General features: G+C 46.4%; 1 protein-coding gene across 1 annotated transcript in view; it reads left to right on the forward strand.

Moving 5' to 3' along the window:
• The window catches only part of col11a1a (collagen, type XI, alpha 1a), a gene marked incomplete in the record, with an annotated part of 81,221 nt that overhangs the window by 8,975 nt on the left and 55,416 nt on the right, over positions 1-16,830 (forward strand). The window contains 2 exon segments of the mRNA XM_029698069.1: positions 342-555; positions 4,442-4,604. Coding sequence (XP_029553929.1) covers positions 342-555; positions 4,442-4,604 — 377 coding nt within the window.

The following is a 16,830-nucleotide window of genomic DNA, read 5'->3' on the forward strand; positions in this document are numbered from 1 at the left end:
CACAAGCCTGGAAATGTACATGAATAAAGTAGTAGACGATTAGCTCATGTCTATTTGGATGCTTGAAGTATTGTAAACCTGGTGGTAGTCACATTAGAACAAATGAGACCTTACACTAAACAACATAAAAGCAATGTGTATTTATAAGAAACTGTATACATTTATGTGAGAATGTAAAGGGTAACTGAATCCAAAAGTCCTCACCTGTGATTTCCGACTGAGTCAGTCACATTGTGTGTTCCCTGTGTATTTATAACCTGATCTAACCTGCGTTCTGTCTATTGTGTAGGGGGTGTCTTACTGTATCTCTGTATTTCTAACCCAACCTGTGTGTTCTGTAGGGGGTGTGTTCCCTGAAGACTTCTCCATCCTGACCACCCTCAGGCCCAAGGCTGGCCTCCAGTCCTTCCTGCTGTCTGTCTACAGTGAGCAGGGCGTGCAGCAGCTGGGGGTGGAGGTGGGACGCTCACCCGTCTTCCTGTATGAGGACCAGAGTGGCAAGCCTGCTCCTGAGGACTACCCCCTGTTCCGCTCTCTCAACCTGGCTGACGGAAAGTAAGTCAAGCCTGACCTACCACTCCTGCTGCTGGTTGGTCTCACAGAGACCAGGGGGAGGGAGGTAGAGGATGGGTGGTAGGGAGGAAGAGAGACCATCGCTGCTCACAGAGACTAGAGGGAAGGAGGGAGGGATGGATGTTGAAGAGGGACGGTAAAGGGATGAAAACAGAGCTTAGTTAAGCTGGTGCATGTCTCTCCACTCTGACTCTGTCCATACTCAAACCTGGTGTGTCTCTCCACTCTGACTCTGTCCATACTCAAACCTGGTGCATGTCTCTCCACTCTGACTCTGTCCATACTCAAACCTGGTGTGTCTCTCCACTCTGACTCTGTCCATACTCAAACCTGGTGCATGCTCAGAGTGCCTTGGCAATCTATTTGGTGTATGTGATTTGTCTTACTAGTCATCATTGGTTCTATGTTAACACTGCAAGACAGAACATGGTGGTATTTGAGTGCCTTTCAGTCATGCTCAGCTTGACGTGACTAGTACTGCTGGGATGTTTGTCAGGGGGCATGTAATATATAAAGCCAAGGTACTGCCAGGGCCTGTATGATAATCCTAATCATACTTACTTGCTGCCATGTCCTCTGTATTCACTAAGAAGCAGAAAACTTCTTCACCTCATCTCACCACAGGTGCCCATCACAGGATTAGGTCTGAACTGGTCTGTCCCAGGGGTTAGGGTAAGATCCTGGGCTGCAGCACGGGGGATATGAAGGGTCAGGGGGGTCCTGGGTAGTAACAGAAGTACAAGGGGATTCGAGGGTCAGAGACAGTGGATTAGTTGGGCGCGGAACTCTGACCTCAGCCATGAGAGGAAAATGGAGGCGAGGTTGGAGGAGGGATGTTATCCTTACATTATTAACCTCCTGGATTACCTTATCCAATCAGATTCCGTGCAGAGTCTCTTAGTTTCCGTCAGTGGATGCCTGATTATCCGCTCGGGGTTTGGAAATCCCGGAATTCTCCCTGAGAGCTGTAGCTTAGTGTACATGAGCCGGTGGCGAAACACGGGAGAACAAACAAACAGAGGAGACGCTGAGAAAACGCTCCGTTTTTTTATCTTAACAAATAGTTTTATTATGTCTCTCTGTGTTGTTTTCCTAAGCAGCCAAATGTTTTTGTTTTTTTACAGACTAGTTTGTTTTCCTGGGCTTGAAAGAAGCCGTAACCCGGTCAGTGGACATTTGTGGTCTAGATAGATATTAGAATGAGATCTTCCGCTTAAAGTGTAACGTCATGTTTAGATACATCAATTGTGAAATGGTATGTCTAACACCACAGAGTAAGAGTAGAGACCATGCTGCCATTGTAACACCACACAGTAAGAGTAGAGACCATGCTGTCATTCTAACACCACAGAGTAAGAGTAGAGACCATGCTGCCATTCTAACACCACAGAGTAAGAGTAGAGACCATGCTGCCATTCTAACACCACACAGTAAGAGTAGAGACCATGCTGCCATTCTAACACCACAGAGTAAGAGTAGAGACCATGCTGTCATTCTAACACCACAGAGTAAGAGTAGAGACCATGCTGCCATTCTAACACCACAGAGTAAGAGTAGAGACCATGCTTCCATTCTAACACCACACAGTAAGAGTAGAGACCATGCTGCCATTCTAACACCACACAGTAAGAGTAGAGACCATGCTGCCATTCTAACACCACAGAGTAAGAGTAGAGACCATGCTACCATTCTACCACAGAGTAAGAGTAGAGACCATGCTGCCATTCTAACACCACAGAGTAAGAGTAGAGACCATGCTACCATTCTACCACAGAGTAAGAGTAGAGACCATGCTGTCATTCTAACACCACAGAATAAGAGTAGAGACCATGCTTCCATTCTAACACCACAGAGTAAGAGTAGAGACCATGCTACCATTCTACCACAGAGTAAGAGTAGAGACCATGCTGCCATTCTAACAGCACAGAGTAAGAGTAGAGACCATGCTGTCATTCTAACACCACAGAGTAAGAGTAGAGACCATGCTGCTATTCTAACACCACAGAGTAAGAGTAGAGACCATGCTGCCATTCTAACACCACAGAGTAAGAGTAGAGACCATGCTACCATTCTACCACAGAGTAAGAGTAGAGACCATGCTGCCATTCTAACTGCACAGAGTAAGAGTAGAGACCATGCTGTCATTCTAACACCACAGAGTAAGAGTAGAGACCATGCTGCTATTCTAACACCACAGAGTAAGAGTAGAGACCATGCTGCCATTCTAACACCACAGAGTAAGAGTAGAGACCATGCCGCCATTCTAACAGAACAGAGTTAGAGTAGAGACCATGCTGCCATTCTAACACCACAGAGTTAGAGTAGAGACCATGCTGTCATTCTAACACCACAGAGTAAGAGTAGAGACCATGCTGTCATTCTAACACCACAGAGTAAGAGTAGAGACCATGCTACCATTCTACCACAGAGTAAGAGTAGAGACCATGCCGCCATTCTAACAGAACAGAGTTAGAGTAGAGACCATGCCGCCATTCTAATAGAACAGAGTTAGAGTAGAGACCATGCCGCCATTCTAACACCACAGAGTTAGAGTAGAGACCATGCCGCCATTCTAATAGAACAGAGTTAGAGTAGAGACCATGCCGCCATTCTAACAGAACAGAGTAAAAGTAGAAACCATGCTGCCATTCTAACAGAACAGAGAAAGAGTAGAGACCATTTTGTGGCAGTTCTGCGGGGTGCTTTTGTCCACTGAGCAGTTTTGTGACCTACTGTCTGAAGAGCAATGTACTCTTTGCAGGATTTTAGCACTTAAGGACCTGGATGAAGTCCAAGACAAGGCCTTTTCCAAATCACTGACTAGGCTGTAACTAATGCTGCCTATCTACCCGACCAGCCCCTTCAGTTAATGCATTGTTATAGAGATATACTGTAAATGCGTACTTAAACAGAGGCAAAATGATAGTATTGCTGTAGTGTCATTCAAAGGAAAGACATTCAAACATGGTATCAGCTGAAGCAACCGTCAGATGAGAAAGTGGAATTCCTTTGTAATTATTGCCAAAATCAAACATGTACATAATGACTGATTAACTAAATGCTTGGGTTGCTATCATAATGAGAGGTATATAGGAAAAGTGTTGTCATCCAAGGGCAGCCATATTGATCAGTATTGCTGACTGACTGGTTCTTGAAGTGCCTTGGCTTGGCTTTTGGTCAGTGGGATCTGATCAGTTCCGGCCCTCCTCCTCATTTCCTCCTCCTCCTGCTATCTCCTCCTCTTCCTCATCCTCTTCCTCCTTAGGACAATGTTTTGACTGTGCACCTTGTGCTCCCTTTTGCTCTTTCCTGACACACACTTTCCACAATGTTCAGCACGTCTGTCATGTTGAGTAACCCAGAAGGAGGATTAAGTTTGGAGTTTAATGAGTATAATCCCGTGTTAAACAGGGCCAGAGTGTGGGGGCAAAAATGTTCTCCGCTGCCTGGCCTGGCTGCATGGCCTGAGCTGGAATGTAATAGCCCAAGTGCGGCCGGTGGCAAACTGTCCTGAAGGGGGCTTGGGAGGTGTTGGGCTTACGCGTGACCACGCCAGTTAACCCTTTGGGTGTGTCTCAAATGGCACCCTTTTCCTCATATAGTGCACTACTTTAGACTATGGACCCTGGTAAATAGTAGTCCACTACAGCATATAGGGAATAGGGTTCCATTTGAGACACAACCATGGTTTGTCTGTTTGTGGAGGTTTTTGTTGGCCTGGCTAAACGCTACAAACGACTCCACTGTTTGACTTCAGTCAAACGACTTCAGGCAACGTTCAGTCTGGTTTAAGCAGACTAGCTTTTTGCAGAAGTCTAATCTGAACATCTCTCACCACATATCTTGTTTCTGTTGTTCCCTCTAACAGGTGGCATCGTGTGGCCATCAGCGTGGAGAAGAAGACTGTTACCATCATCGTGGACTGTAAACAGAAGATCACCAAACCCCTCCTCAGGAGTGACCGTGCCTCTATTAACACCAACGGGATCACTGTGTTCGGAACCAGGATCCTTGACGAGGAAGTCTTTCAGGTAAACACATGATGTTGGATAAAAGGCTGTACTGTACATTCTGATTGGTTGGTGTAGCATGGGTCGTATTCATTACTGCACACCGTAGCAAGCCACAACAAAACGTTTTGCAACGAAAATGTGAGTTTCTTATTAGACAAGTTCAGGTAGTCCCTCCCCATTTCAATCTGCTTTCTTTAATTTGATATCTTGTGAATACGACCATGCTGATGTATGTTACAGTTCACACTGGGCCATTATATATTTGAGAGAGATCTGGGAGATTCTAAATTGGAACTAGTTTGTAGTACCAACAGTCTTTGTCCTTACTGACTCAAGCTTTGGAGACATACAGAATCATTGGTGTCTTTGTATCATATAATCAGTTGTAGTTCATCGTTGTTGATATTTCATCACATTGCCAAATCAGAGAGGGAGACACTCTGCCGGTGTGTGTCTTGATTACTCTTTGAAAGGGTCTTGAAGGAGAGACAAGCATGCAGGAGGCTGCGTGACATACATTCATTATTGCACCAAGGGTGTTCATGTTTTAACTTAAAATAAAAAAGCATGCATTGAAAGTTGAATGTCTTTTAAATGATGCTGTGTCTTTAAAATCCAACCAACGTAACAATGACTAATGTTTGTAGCCCATTGATTTAGAATGCAAGAAACATTTCAAACATCATGTTTGATTGTACAGTACATCAAACAGCTGCAACCATTAACAGATGCTTTAATCCAAATAGATTGACAGTACAAAACGTGTCCATGATCAAACACTGTTGTTTCTTTATGACTTTGGAGGAATGGCGTCTGTACAGAATACATTGTACTAATCAGTCACAGCTTTCCTCTGTTATGTGTAGCTAGCGCTCCGCTCTTGCTGCTCTGCTGTGTGAGAAAAGGAGCGTGGAGTGCTCACCTCCATGACCAGGGTTGTGTCCCAAATGGCACCCTATTCCCTATGTAGTGCACTGGGCCCTGGTCAAAAGAAGTGCACAATATAGGGAATAGGGTGCCATTTTGGTACACAATGTATTGTTACTCTCCTTTGATGTAACCTGGAGGAATTTGGTGGTAATTAGACCAGTCTGCTCAGTGTCTGTCTGCCTTATGTGGGCTCAGGAATACTGTACATTCAACACTGTTAGACACCTTACAAAGGACCAAGCCAGGTATTTCTACTAGCAGAAGGAGACATTGGATGTCATTTAACTTCATGATGATCATAACACAAAGGCCAGTTCCAGATGAACGGCGGTCTGTCTATGGTTTCTGTCATTAGACATACAACTAAATATACAAAAGTATGTGGACACCCCTTCAAATTAGTGGATTTGTCTATTTCAGCCACACCCGTTGCTGACAGGTGTATAAAATCGAGGACACAGCCATGCAATCTCCATAGACAAACATTGCCAGTAGAATGGCCTTAATGAAGAGCTCAGTGACTTTCAACATGGCACCATCATAGGATGCCACCTTTCCAACAAGTCAGTTCGTCATATTTCTGCTCTGTTAGAGCTGCCCCGTTCAACTGTTAGTGTTGTTATTCTGAAGTGGAAATGTCTGGGAGCAACAACAGCTAAGCAGCGAAGTGGTAGGTCACACAAGCTCACAGAACGGGACTGCTGAGTGTTGAAGCGTGTAGTGCATATAAATCATCTGTCCTTGGTTGCAACACTCACTACAGAGTTCTAAACTGCCTCTGAAATCAACTTCAGCACAAGAACTGTTCGTCGGGAGCTTCATACAATGGGATTCCATGGCCGAGCAGCAGCACACAAACCTAAGATCACCATGCGCAATGCGAATCATCGGCTGGAGTGAAGTAAAGCTCGCCACCTCTGGAGCAGTGGAAACGCATTCTCTCGAGTGATGAATCACGCTTCACCATTTGGCATTCCGACTGATGAATCTGGGTTTGGTGGATGCCAGGAGAACACTACCTGACCGAATGCATAGTGCCAACTGTAAAGTTTGGTGGAGGAGGAATAATGGTCTGGGGCTGTTTTTATGGTTCGGGCTAGGCCCCTTAGTTCCAGTGAAGGGAAATCTTAATGCTACAGTATACAATGACATTCTAGACGATTCTGTATTTCCAACTTTGTGGCAACAGTTTGGGGAAGGCCGTTTCCTGTTCCAGTATGACAATGACCTCGTGCACAAAGCAAGGTCCATACAGAAATGATTTGTCGAGATTGGTGTGGAAGAACTTGACTGATCTGCACAGAGTCCTGACCTCAACCCCATCGAACACCTTTGGGATGAATTGGAACGCCGACTGCAAGCTAGACCTAATCTCAGTGCCCAACCTCACTAATGCTCTTGTGGCTGAATGGAAGCAAGTCCCCGCAGTAATGTTCCAACATCTAGTGGAAAGCCTTCCCAGAAGAGTGGAGGCTGTTATAGCAGCAAAGGGGGGACCAACTCCATATTAATACTCTTGAATTTGGAATGAGATGTTCGACAAGCAGGTGTCCACACACTAATGGTCATGTAGTGTAAGTAGCCTCGTATTAAACCTCTGGTAGGCTACTAGGCTACATTCTCATCTACATTGAAGCGTCTCCTGTAGCTTGCAATTAAAGATCTAACCCTAACCCTACTGTTTGACAGAGTGCAACTTCAGGGGTGATGAGTTCACTGAACACACAACACTGGACTGTAGGAATGTTTAGTTGTCTACTGCAGGTGCTTTCAATTTGGAGGGAACTTCAAATGGGCGCTGAAGCTGTGAGGGAAATGTGTAGTAAACTGTAGTGGTTAAAAGAGGAGTGTTTTATGTTTTAGTTTGGGCGTTTTTTGGCTAGAAAAGAGATCTGAGCACTATGTTGAGTTTACGTAACTTTATGTTTCCTGAAAGAACTTCAATTGTGGAAGTTTTAGCGGTATGGCATGACATTGACTCACGCTAGTTAAGGTGATTATTGTTAGAATGTTTTAGTGTTTCTCTGACTTCATCATGTCTCCCTTTAGTGATGTGTGTGCTATCTCGGTCCGGGGCCCTGCAGTTCAGGCAGAGGTGGACGGTATTGGATCAGAGTGAGTTAGGATGTAAATCATGTCTGACAATGGGCTGATTGTCACGTGAGATAAATTGAAACACATGGTGTCTGGGGGGGTAAAGGTCACCCCTTTGGTGTGAATGCAGAGGACAGGGCTGTGTTTGCCTGTGAGAGAGTGTGTTTGTTTATGGGGGGCTGGGTGGTTGGGGATTGACTCCTCATCATTCTCTGGCCCTGCCTAACCCTGACTGTGGGCTGATCAACTCTGCTGCTGGCTCTAACCCTAACCCTAATAACCCTGGCTGTGGGCTGATCGACTCTGCTGCTGGCTCTAACCATAACCCTAATAACCCTGGCTGTGGGCTAATCGACTCTGCTGCTAGCTCTAACCATAACCCTAATAACCCTGGCTGTGGGCTGATCGACTCTGCTGCTGGCTCTAACCATAACCCTAATAACCCTGGCTGTGGGCTAATCGACTCTGCTGCTGGCTCTAACCATAACCCTAATAACCCTGGCTGTGGGCTGATCGACTCTGCTGCTGGCTCTAACCATAACCCTAATAACCCTGGCTGTGGGCTAATCGACTCTGCTGCTGGCTCTAACCATAACCCTAATAACCCCGGCTGTGGGCTAATCGACTCTGCTGCTGGCTCTAACCATAACCCTAATAACCCCGGCTGTGGGCTAATCGACTCTGCTGCTGGCTCTAACCATAACCCTAATAACCCTGACTGTGGGCTAATCGACTCTGCTGCTGGCTCTAACCATAACCCTAATAACCCTGGCTGTGGGCTGATCGACTCTGCTGCTGGCTCTAACCATAACCCTAATAACCCTGGCTGTGGGCTAATCGACTCTGCTGCTGGCTCTAACCATAACCCTAATAACCCTGGCTGTGGGCTAATCGACTCTGCTGCTGGCTCTAACCATAACCCTAATAACCCTGGCTGTGGCCTGATCGACTCTGCTGCTGGCTCTAACCATAACCCTAATAACCCTGGCTGTGGGCTGATCGACTCTGCTGCTGGCTCTAACCATAACCCTAATAACCCTGGCTGTGGGCTAATCGACTCTGCTGCTGGCTCTAACCATAACCTAATAACCCTGGCTGTGGGCTGATCGACTCTGCTGCTGGCTCTAAACATAACCCTAATAACCCTGGCTGTGGGCTAATCGACTCTGCTGCTAGCTTTAACCCTAACCTAACCATGACTCTGGGCTGACTCAGCTAATGCTACTGGCTCTTGAAAGCCATTTCACATAGTGCCGTGTCATCACCCCGGTGATTTGGTTTGTGGTGCGGTGTGGAGGGAGCCTCAGTGGTCACGTTGTTGCATTGTGTGTTGAAATGTGGCTTGCTGTGTGATTATCTTGTGTCGCCTTGTATATGAATTGTTTTTAGGTTGCTGATATTAACTTTGATGGAGTAATAGCAAAGTGTGGTCATAGCACATTTGCTGTTCAATTTACATATGGTGTGAGTGTATCCCAGTTGCATTGCAGTTCACACTAAACTATTCCATTTGTTTCATACATTCAATAGACCATAACTACAGTATCAGCTTGAAATCTTTCATTCCCCCAACATGAACAGTATTGAAAGTCCCTCTGCCTTTATATTCCCTGTCAGTTTTGATGAGATGTATTAGCTGGCCCAGAAGCCGGCAGCTGTATGAAATATAGTGGTTCCGATCAGAAGTTGCCCAGCTCAGGATGAGACCCATAAGACGAAGGTAACAGAGTCTGGAACAGAACTTCTGTCTGTTCTCTATGCGTAGTAATCACCTGGCTTCACAGTGCTGCATTCTGGGATATGTGCAGAGGAAATACCGGAGTATTCTGTGTGGGACTCCCAAATCCCAACTGTATGTGGAAGGAGGGTGAAAACTAAGAAACCAAAAGCTGAAGTCATAATATTTTAAAACCGGACCTTTTATAACCTATTATGCAAATGACACATTAAATGCACACACGTCGTTATGTCTCTAGCTCATAGTTTGAACTTAGAATGTTCCTTGTAAATCGGCTTAACTCTACAATATGCTGCTGTTAGCCTATGATACCTGCTCCACGGCGTCTGAAGGACCATACAGGGCTGAGTGGATGAATGAGAGCCTTTCATTGCCCCTTCAGACCTTCCTCACCCCACTTTTCCCTTCTTCCCCACCACCTCCCCTCCTTCCCTCCTGCCCTCCTTCCCTCCTTCCCTCCTTCTCCGGCCCCCCTACTGAGCCACCGCCATGAGACCGTCTATTCATCCCGGGCTGACATTACCCGTCAGCGGCACAGACTTTAGCCCTGTATACCCCCCACCCCTCCCCTCATCCTCATCCCTCTCCTCCCCCTCCCCTCTCTCCTGTATCCTCTGTTCCTGACAGCCCAAAATTCCTCCCTGCTTAATGTGTCCCTGTAGGACAGTACGAAGGTGGCCCACTGACTGTTCTGTCCGCTGGTTGTTACTTTTTCTGGACTGTGAGAGAAATGTGGAGGTTGTAAGGGATGGAGAGGTTATGTGAGTTCACTGACAAGATTAGATGAAGGGGGCGAGGGTCTGAAAAACCGAAGTTTGGACGTGTTTCTGAGGCAAAGTCACGTCTAGGTTAAGTGCTGTTGAAGTGAATTAGCTAACTGTCTGATCGCTTCTCTGTCTTCACTTACACCTCATAAAATAAACTTCTCTCTCCTTTCCTCTTATCTCTAACAAGAGCTGTTTTTGATATCTAGATGTCTTTATCTTCTGTTTCTATTGCCCTTATATAGCAATCTGCAACTGTTAGACAGATTCCTTTAAATAATTGGATAGTTTAATCAAGCGTTTCCGGTGTGCACCCGTCTCTGGTCCGTTAAGAGTATGTGTTTTGGTGGGATTGAATGGGTGGGTGTGTAGTGGTTAACTGGGTCGGGTGTGTGTTTTGTTGCCCAGGGCAAGGGTACATCAAAGGTCACATGACAACTCCTTTTGTTTTGATCTGGCCAGTGTTGCTGCTCCCATCTTGCTTCACTCTGTAATTAAACATGTACACTATGCAAATGTCAGAGAGAGAGAGAGAGAGAGAGAGAGAGAGAGAGAGAGAATCACAGAGCGAGAGAGATAGAGAAGGACCGAGGGAGAGAGTGTGAGAGAGAGAGAAAGAGAGAGAGAGATTGAACGAGACAGAGTGAGAGAGAGACAGATAGAGAGACAGAGAGAGACAGAGACAGGCAGAGTGAGAGACAAAGTGTGAGACAGAGAGATAGTGACAGAGACAAAGAGAGAGAGAGAGAGAGAGAGCAAAATAGAGAGAGAGAGAGAGAGATTTGTCTGTGTTTTGAACAATGACAGAGAGCTACCTCACATATACATAAACAGGGAGGGAGTGCAAGGTGAGAGAGCAGAGAGAGAGAAAGGTGGAGAGCAGGGAGAGAGCGAGAGAGAGAGAGCGAGAGAGCGAGAGAGAGAGAGAGAGAGAGAGAGAGAGAGAGAGAGAGAGAGAGAGAGAGAGAGAGAGAGGGGGGATTTGTGTTTTTAACAACAATGGCATAGAGCTAAACACTTAGTAACCAGGGAGCCTTACTTGTCATATGTCATGTTGGCTTTTAACTTCCAGAACCCAACAGGCAATGAAATGTTATCCACTATTTAGCCTACTGTTTGAAACATGATTGGTTTCAGACTGGATGTTAGACATTCTTTACTATAGACACGCCCTTAGACTCAGTGATATTATGGTAGGTGTCTTTATCGTAACGCCCTGCTTTTACCTTTGACCTCTTGACACATGATGTATTTATATCTTATGGTTCCCTGTGGTCACAACGAGGTCAAGTTGTAACTTGGATGGCTGTCACTATTTAAGAATGGTGAACCACGTCATTGGTTTAGGGAAGCAGGTTCTATAGACTAAGACAAAGTGAGACACCGTAGACAAGGTCTGGTTGTCGTTCATAAATTCACAATAGTTTTCAGTGTCTGGTTTATGTACGCTTCTTTGCTGTCTCTTTAGCATCCTGATCTCTGCCCTTGAAATAGGGCAGAGTTCAATTCCTTCCTTTCGAAGGGCTTTATTCTCTCTCTCTCTCTCTCTCTCTCTCTCTCTCTCTCTCACTCACTCACTCACTCACTCACTCACTCTCTTCTCTATTCTCTCTCTCTCTCTCTCTCTCTCTCTCTCTCTCACTCACTCACTCACTCACTCACTCACTCACTCTCTTCTCTATTCTCTCTCCCTCTCTCCCTCCTCTCTCTCTATATATATATTCAACTCCCACTCTGTCCCTTAATCCCTCAATAACCTCTTCTTAATTCTTCCCTTGTTCACGTTATGAACACTTGTCTTTGTCTCATTGTCTAAAAATTATAAATGTTTCTTACCCACTTACCAAACATATATCCTTGTAGACTTTAATTACTTAAATTGTATTACGACAGTGCCAAACGCAAAAGGTTGAATTTGTGTCACTGCAAGTTCTCTGATCTCTGGTACTGTACCTGTGAGAAACAGCAGTCATACAGTCCTTTCTTGATCCGTGTCTCTGGCCCAGTCTGGGCCTTGGCTGTCTCCGTCTCTGGTCCTGTGTCTGTCTGTCCCCAGTCTGGGCCTTGGCTGTCTCCGTCTCTGGTCCTGTGTCTGTCTGTCCCCAGTCTGGGCCTTGGCTGTCTCCGTCTCTGGTCCTGTGTCTGTCTGTCCCCAGTCTGGGCCTTGGCTGTCTCCGTCTCTGGTCCTGTGTCTGTCTGTCCCCAGTCTGGGCCTTGGCTGTCTCCGTCTCTGGTCCTGTGTCTGTCTGTCCCCAGTCTGGGCCTTGGCTGTCTCCGTCTCTGGTCCTGTGTCTGTCTGTCCCCAGTCTGGGCCTTGGCTGTCTCCGTCTCTGGTCCTGTGTCTGTCTGTCCCCAGTCTGGGCCTTGGCTGTCTCCGTCTCTGGTCCAGTGTCTGTCTGTCCCCAGTCTGGCCCAGGACTTGGTGTCTCAGCGTCTCTGGTCCCTGTTTGTGTGCAGACAACCATCTCTCAGGCATATCCTAATGAAAGCTGACTATAGGCAGGGTTCAGCCACTCTCTTTTGGTGTGTGGGTGACAAATGAGGTAATGCATGTCAATTTAACTCAGACCACAGCTTGATCTCAGCTTGGTCTCTCCTGTGTTCTCCTCACCCCTTCCTCACCCCTCCACCCCTTCACCCCCTCACACCTCCACCCCTCCCTCACCCCTTCACCTATCCACCCCTCCCTCACCACTCCACCCCTCCCTCACCCCTTCACCTATCCACCCCTCCCTCACCCCTCCACCCCTTCACCTATCCACCCCTCCCTCACCACTCCACCCCTCCCTCACCCCTTCACCTATCCACCCCTCCCTCCCTCACCACTCCACCCCTCCCTCACCCCTTCACCTATCCACCTATCCACTCCTCCCTCACCCCTTCACCTATTCACCTATCCACCCTCCCTCACCCCTTCACCTATCCACCTATCCACCCCTCCCTCACCCCTCCACCCCTCCCTCACCCCTCCACCCCTTCACCTATCCACCTATCCACCCCTCCCTCACCCCTCCACCCCTCCCTCACCCCTCCACCCCTTCACCTATCCACCTATCCACCCCTCGCTCACCCCTCCACCCCTCCCTCACCGCTTCACCTATCCAACCCTCCCTCACCCCTCCACCCCTCCCTCACCCTTTCACCTATCCACCCCTCCCTCATCCCTCCATCCCACCACCCCTCCATCCCTCCACTCCTCCTTCAGTCCTCCAGACTCCTTGGCACAAGGATTGTGTGAAATAGGTGGCCTGTGATCACAGGTGATCAACTTAAATGTGGCTTATAAAAATATATGCTTTGGTTCTGGCATGGTATTTTTATTGGTTTAGGCAGTAGGTGCTTTGGAGATATGTGGTCCATTAGGTGGTCTGTTTTGGTTTTGATTTACTGTATGTACGGGCCGGAGAAAGGGATTTTGATTAAATTCCAACCTGGTCTACAGTGAGATTTTTTGGGGATGTTCTGTAGTGTGGAACTGCAGTTGTACAATGAGCTGTTGATGGATTGTACCCTGGGATTGTCACAGAGAGAGAGAGAGAGAGAGAGAGAGAGAGAGAGAGATGGGGGAGACAGAGAGAGAGCTAGAGAGAGAGGTGGAGTGGGGAGACAGCGAGAGAGAGAGAGAGAGAGAGAGAGAGAGAGAAAGAGAGAGAGAGAGGGGGAGACAGAGAGAGAGAGCGAGAGGGGGGAGACAGAGAGAGAGATAGAGGGGATAGAGGAGGGAGAAAGCGAGAGAGAAAGAGAGATAGAGGGGAGACACACACACAGAGAGAGAAAGAAGGGGGGCAGAGAGAGAGAGAGAAAGTGGAGGAGACAGAGAGAGAGAGAAAGCAAGAGAGAGGAGACATAGAGAGAGATAGAGGGGGAGGGGGGAGACACAGAGAGAGATAGAGAGAGATAGTGTCGGAGACGGAGAGAGAGAGCTAGAGCGATAGAGGGGGAGACACAGAGAAAGCGAAAGAGAGAGAGAGAGAGGGGGGAGACAGAGAGAGAGAGAGAGAGAGAGAGAGAGAGAGGGGGGGAGTCAGAGAGAGAGAGAGAGAGAGAGAGTGAGAGAGGGGACAGAGAGCGAGAGAGAGATAGAGGGGGAGACACAGAGAGAGAGATGGCGTATTGATGTTTATGCAATACCTGTCATGGATTCAGAAATATGTTTTGTTAACATGGGTGACACACATGCACGCATACCCGCATGCGCGCCCTCATAAACACACACACACACACACACTTTCTATACACAGTCCACAGTCCACTTAGCTTTCGACAAGTTATAGCCTGCTACCTTCCCCTTCTGTCTCTCTGCCAAACTTCTGCTGCTATTCCATGTATAGTGTGTGGCAGAAACACTGTCTGACATGCGCGTAACAGGATCAGTCAGCTTCTTTTCCTCTAGGCACAGTACTCGTCTGCCAGGCATGAGAGTTTATACTCTTTCAAGTTCCCTTCCAGCTGTCCCTCAAACGTGTGAATAAGTGCAGGAAACTTTGTTAGCAATTATAGATTGAGAAGAATTCAGATGATGCAGCCAAGATGTACTGTATGCAGACAAGAGTGAGATATGATCTTTATGTGCTTTGGCTGTATCGCCCCTGTTGGAGATCAGCGATACAACGTAGATATACCGTAGATCTACTGGAACAGATACAAGGTAGAGAATTCTGGAACAAATATAACCTAGAGACAGTTCTGGAACGAATAGAACCTAGAGACAGTTCTGGAACGAATAGAACCTAGAGACAGTTCTGGAATGAATATATCCTAGAAACAGTTCTGGAACGAATAGAACCTAGAGACAGTTCTGGAACGAATAGAACCTAGAGACAGTTCTGGAACAAATAGATCCTAGAGACCGTTCTGGAACAAATAGATCCTAGAGACAGTTCTGGAACGAATAGAACCTAGAGACAGTTCTGGAACGAATAGAACCTAGAGACAGTTCTGGAACGAATAGATCCCAGAAAAAGTTCTGGAATGAATAGATCCTAGAGACAGTTCTGGAACAAATAGATCCTAGAGACAGTTCTGGAACGAATCGATCCTAGAAACAGTTCTGGAACGAATAGATCCTAGAAACAGTTCTGGAATTGATAGAACCCCAGAGACAGTTCTGGAATGAATAGATCCGAGAGACAGTTCTGGATCGAATAGATCCTAGAGACAGTTCTGGTATGAATAGATCCTAGAGACAGTTCTGGAACGAACAGAACCTAGAAACAGTTCTGGAACGAATAGATCCTAGAAAAAGTTCTGGAACAAATAGATCCTAGACACAGTTCTGGAACGAATAGATCCTAGAAACAGTTCTGGAATTAATAGAAACCCAGAGACAGTTCTGGAACGAATAGATCCTAGAAACAGTTCTGGAACAAATAGAACCTAGAAACAGTTCTGGAATGAATAGAACCTAGAAACAGTTCTGGAACGAATAGAATCTAGAGACAGTTCTGGAACAAATAGAACCTAGAGACAGTTCTGGAACGAATAGAACCTAGAAACAGTTCTGGAACAAATAGAACCTAGAAACAGTTCTGGAATGAATAGAACCTAGAAACAGTTCTGGAACAAATAGAACCTAGAAACAGTTCTGGAATGAATAGAACCTAGAAACAGTTCTGGAATTAATAGAAACCCAGAGACAGTTCTGGAACGAATAGATCCTAGAAACAGTTCTGGAACAAATAGAACCTAGAAACAGTTCTGGAATGAATAGAACCTAGAAACAGTTCTGGAACGAATAGAACCTAGAGACAGTTCTGGAACAAATGGAAGCGAGAAACAGTTCTGGAACGAATAGAACCTAGAAACAGTTCTTGAACAAATAGAACCTAGAAACAGTTCTGGAACAAATAGAATCTAGAGACAGTTCTGGAACAAATAGAACCTAGAGACAGTTCTGGAATGAATAGAACCTAGAAACAGTTGTGGAACAAATAGAACCTAGAAACAGTTCTGGAACGGATGTCAGTCATTATGGCAGCCAGAAAACATGCTAGTGAATTCGCCAACCATGGAGGCTTTTCAGTATTTTTTTATCACTCTGTGCAGTGTGATAATTCTATGCTATTATACTTTCTATTCTTACAACCTTCATTATTCTGTTTAAGATGCGTGTGTTTTCACCACCTAGACATCCTCCCAACGTTCTCAACCTTCCCTGAGGACATTTCGAGGGATGAAGGGTTCCGTCACAACCACACAGGATGCATCCCAAATGGCACCTTATTCCCTATTGAGTGCACTACTTTTGATCAGGGCCATGTACTATAAAAGGAATAGAGGGCCATTTGAGACGCTGCTGTGCTGTGACACTCCCAAGGCGTAAAGTGCAGCAACCACTCTGGCTATACTTGTGGCCTTGTGGCTATAGTTATGGCTATAGTTAACTCTCCAGCCTGGGCTTGTGGTATGGGGGTGAAAACTACCTGGTTTAGATCCTACAGAGATTAGGCTACCAGGCTGGGCCATGAACATTTAGCCCTGGCCCCTGGCCCCTGGCCCCTGGCACTGGTGTAGTTTAAAAGGTTCATCTGGTTTCACTCACGTTGAGTACCCTCAAAGTACCCAGGGGTATACTACCCCCTCTAACCAACCACCTCAACCCTTATTAGCTCTACCAATAAATGTTGAATTGGTGTTTAGCAGCAGATTCATGAGCTCTGCAATGCTCTTTGTTCTTTTTTCCCTGTCACAACAGTACAGTGCCTTGCAGTCTCTGCTG

This window comes from Salmo trutta, chromosome 2, assembly GCF_901001165.1.
Source record: "Salmo trutta chromosome 2, fSalTru1.1, whole genome shotgun sequence".
Lineage (NCBI taxonomy): Eukaryota > Metazoa > Chordata > Actinopteri > Salmoniformes > Salmonidae > Salmo > Salmo trutta.